The sequence below is a fragment of the Salmo salar genome, chromosome 12 (assembly GCF_965601325.2).
Source record: "Salmo salar chromosome 12, fSalSal1, whole genome shotgun sequence".
Classification (NCBI taxonomy): Eukaryota; Metazoa; Chordata; class Actinopteri; order Salmoniformes; family Salmonidae; genus Salmo; species Salmo salar.
Genome location: NC_138302.1, coordinates 32,495,478 through 32,499,629, shown reverse-complemented (window position 1 = coordinate 32,499,629; position 4,152 = coordinate 32,495,478). Strand labels below are relative to the sequence as shown.

Sequence of the window (4,152 nt, the reverse complement as noted above, 5' to 3'; positions counted from 1 at the left end):
ATGACAAGTGTAGACTAAAGCATGCCTCTCTTTGAACTGTGGATAAAAGCACTTTAAATGCATAGCGCCATCTTTAGGGATCAGAGAAAACAGAAATGTCCAGGCCTACTAGCCTAAATTGAATATCCAGACATAGTTTGGGGAAACTGTTAATATCGTTCAGGAATATGTAGTCCAGGTCAACTACTTTGCCGACATATTTAGAGACTTTATAACAACTATATCCAATATGTAGGCATATTAAAAAGTATTATCATAATAATAGTCCATAAAACAGAACCAGATAACGTATGTTGTACTAGAGGTATTATAAAGTCTCATAATGATGGTTGCTTAATCAGAGGTCAATAAAATACAATTGTAGTTTTATAATGCGTTTTATTAGGCACTTGTGTGATGTGTAATGTAAAGCATTGTTGTAAACCCTTGGACGGCAAAGCCTTACATTACTTATGTAAGTGAACTATAATGTTAGAGATGAATGCATAAACATGTGCAAAAAACAATACAATGTAATAATGTCTGTAATATCCTACAGATTATAACTATTGTTTATGAACATAAAATTACATTGTAATCCAACGTTTTAATAGGATTTTATAGCAGAAGTCAAAAAAAGAAGATGTAATTCTCTTTCCTTGGAATGACAGACTGCCAGTCGGCCGGTGAGACTTTAATAGCCATGCTTTTTGAAATATTGAGCTCTGGCTACAACATCATTGGAATAGTCCTCTCCAGTGGTTTTAGCGTCCACCTGCTCATATGAGGAGATGCTGCCAGCCCCCATATTGTAGGCTGCCAACGCCCCTGAAAAACATAAACACAATAGGTTAGTAGTTGCATACAGTACTACAACATGTATGATTCATCAGCTCAATCCAGACGTGAGTCAGTAAATACCTTTCAGCTTCTTCTCCTTGGGCCAATGAGGATATTTTCTCTCAACATCTGAATAGGAGCCAGCCAAAATCTGTGCGCCTTGGTCGATATGCTCCTGACTGTCCCATGCCCCCTTTGGACTGTGGTAGCGCTTGTCAACCTAGAAAATTAATAGAGATCTCCAATAGAATTGTAGATATAGTTGTAGATTCTGTAGACTCATATAGTATTGTAGAATTCTCAAACAAGTCATTCCACATTAGACATGACCTCCTGGGAAGCAGTTGCACAGTGGGTAAAAAAACAAAACATTTGAAATTAAACAACCAGATTACAATAATGGGTGTACAAATGACGTCTCTACAACCTGCATACAATCATGATTGTAATTATGTTATTTCAACCCCTGATCCAGAGTCTCACATTCATTCTCACACAAATGTTTATATTACCTGCATTAGCCCATGGGCATTTCCATTGTCCCCTGAGCCATTGACCAGTCCTGTCCCACCCCTGGATTCTCTAGAGATGATACCACCGAGGACAGCTGGGTCCACTCCATACTTTTGCCCTGCACTGGTGATGCGGCCCTTGTACTTGTCCACGTAGGGGCGATCACGCTTTGCCATTTCATGAGATGCTGACACGCCTTGATGATTGATTGCAAAGAAGAATAAGAACGTTATTACCGTTCTGTGTTTGCTTTTCTATGACATTGAATTATTAGATGAATGTATGTGTGACATGGTTTAGGTCTTGCCCAGGAATAAGCTAAAAACGTGCTAATTAACAGCCAAGCCCCACCCATAACTGCAACAAGCTGCACCTTGAGACACACAGATAGACCTGGGCATTAATGAAGACATAACCATGTCACATATAGACTAGCAATATTGATTATTTATGTGTACTGAATTTATACATACAGTACCAGTCAAAAGTTGACACACCTACTCATTCCAGGATCTTTCTTCCTTTTTACTATTTTCTACATTGTAGAATAATAGTGAAGACATCAAAACTATGAAATAACACATGGAATCATGTAGTAATCAAAAAAAGTGTTAAAACAAATAAAGTGATTTTATATTTCAGATTCTTCAAAGTAGCCACCCTTTGCCTTGATGATAGCTTTGCACACTCTTGGCATTCTTTCAACCAGCTTCATGAGGTAGTCACCTGTAATGCATTTCAATTAACCGTGAAGCATGGAGGAGGAGGTGTGGGGGTGCTTTGCTGGTGACACTGTCTGTGATTTATTTAGAATTCAAGGCAGACTTAACCAGCATGGCTACCACACAATTCTGCAGTGATACACCATCCCATCTGGTTTGCTCTTAGTGGGACTATCATTTGTTTTTCAACAGGACAATAACCCAAAACACACCTCCAGGCTGTGTAAGGGCTATTTGACCAAGGAGAGTGATGCCTCAGATTATTATATATATAATATTTTTAATTCAATCTTTATTTAACTAGGCAAGTCAGTTAAGAACAAATTCTTATTTACAATGACGGCCTACACCGGCCAAACCCGGACGACACTGGGACAATTGTGCGCCGCCCTATGGGACTCCCAATCACAGCCAGTTATGATACAGCCTGGATTTGAACCAGGGTGTCTGTACTGATGCCTCTAGCACTGAGATGCAGTGCCTTAGACCGCTGCGCCACTCAGGAGATTACCTGGCCTCCACAATCACCCAACCTTAATCCAATTGAAATGGTTTGGGATGAGTTGGACAGCAGAGTGAAGGAAAAGCAGCCAACAAGTGCTCATTTGTGGGAACTCCTTCCAGACTGTTGGAAAAGCATTCCTCATGAAGCTGGTTGAGAGAATGCCAAAAGTGTGCAAAGCTGTCATCAAGGAAAAGGGTGGCTACTTTGGAGAACATCAAATATATTTTGATTTGTTGAACACTTTTTTTGTGTTATTTCATAGTTTTGATGTCTTCGCTATTATTCTACAATGTAGAAAATAGTAAAAATAAAGAAAAACTCTTGAATGAGAAGGCGTGTCCAAACTTTTGACTGATATATATATATATAACGGTTGTCAGAAACCACATACCACTGTAACTTTTCCCGTCAGCATTCGCTGTTGCCCATGAGGCACCGGTAGTGTCAACTCCCATAATGTCGCCGTAACGATTTGCTAAAATAAAGACAATTATTTATTATTTGAGTGCATACTAACTCATACCACAACATAATCATTGATGGTTCTTTTTCAATAAGCCCTGCTGTGGGCTTATATTCCAAACACAATGTTTAGAGAGTTCTGCTACACACACAGGCAATTCACATCCTACAAATACAGAAAGATATGACAGGATCTTTTAACTGGTTTTAGTAAATTACAATTACAATATTATGCAGAATTCATGCTAGAGCTGAATAAAGCTCACCCATGTTGATGTTTTCTCGTAAAAATTCTTGAAACTGGAAGATCCTCAAAATGATACAAGCGTGGCTGTTTCACTGATAACTGACCTTGTTGAGAGAGTTCAGTTTGTACATCTGCATGGACACAGTCCCTTTATATAGGCAGGTCTTGATGAACCATCTGACTTCATAGAAATCATGTCTGAGTCCAGAAACATCCCAATCCTCCCTACTAGGTCAAACTGTAACGCCCTGGCCATAGAGAGGGGTTTTTGTTCTTTATTTTGGTTAGGCCAGGGTGTTACATTGGGTGGGCGTTCTATGTTCATTTTCTATGTTGTCTGTTTCATTGATTTTGGCCGTGTGGCTTCCAATCAGGCACAGCTGTTGTTGGTTGTTGCTGATTGGGAGTCACACATAAGTGCCTGTTTTTCCGTTGGGGTTTTGTGGGTAATTGTTTCTGTTAGATTATTTCCTAACAGGACTGTGTTGCTGTCGTGTTTTTGTATAGTGTTCTTATGTTAATTAAAATCATGATGAACACTAACTCCGTTGCGCCTTGGTCTACTCTCTCTCCCGACAGCCGTTACACAAACTGAAACTGAAAACAATGATTTGAGTGGACATAGTAGGAAATGCATGCTTGAAATCTAAATTGAGCAAGGTGCCTAATTTTAAATAACCCCCAGCCAATAAAATGGACCACAGGGATATTAAAGGGATAGTTCACCTAAATTACAAAATTACACGTTTCCTGATCAAATAATTATGCTTAAAGATAAATGATTAAATAATTCTACCCTGAAACCGAACTATCAGTGATATAGTTTAAGTAGCATGTATAATGAGTAATTAAATTGTTAAACATAAAGTCTAACGAGGTTGGAC

General features: G+C 38.8%; 1 protein-coding gene across 1 annotated transcript; it reads right to left on the bottom strand.

The window, feature by feature from the left end:
• Positions 1-638: 638 nt before the first annotated feature.
• LOC106564995 (lysozyme g) lies at positions 639-3,724 on the bottom strand. The gene is made up of 5 exons (XM_014131548.3): positions 3,288-3,724; positions 2,951-3,034; positions 1,332-1,528; positions 901-1,039; positions 639-807 (listed from the first exon to the last, which is right to left on the bottom strand). The coding sequence occupies exons 1-5, from the start codon at positions 3,289-3,291 to the stop codon at positions 674-676; spliced, it is 558 nt and encodes a 185-aa protein (XP_013987023.1). The 5' UTR covers positions 3,292-3,724; the 3' UTR covers positions 639-673.
• Positions 3,725-4,152: the final 428 nt, after the last annotated feature.

What these genes read in the sequence shown, in the direction of transcription:
- LOC106564995 (XM_014131548.3), bottom strand. An exon ending in ATGCCCATGGGCTAATGCAG is followed by an intron (nt 1,040 to 1,331) that starts GTAATATAAACA and finishes TTAATTTTCTAG; the next exon opens with GTTGACAAGCGCTACCACAG. An exon ending in CAAGGAGAAGAAGCTGAAAG is followed by an intron (nt 808 to 900) that starts GTATTTACTGAC and finishes TATGTTTTTCAG; the next exon opens with GGGCGTTGGCAGCCTACAAT.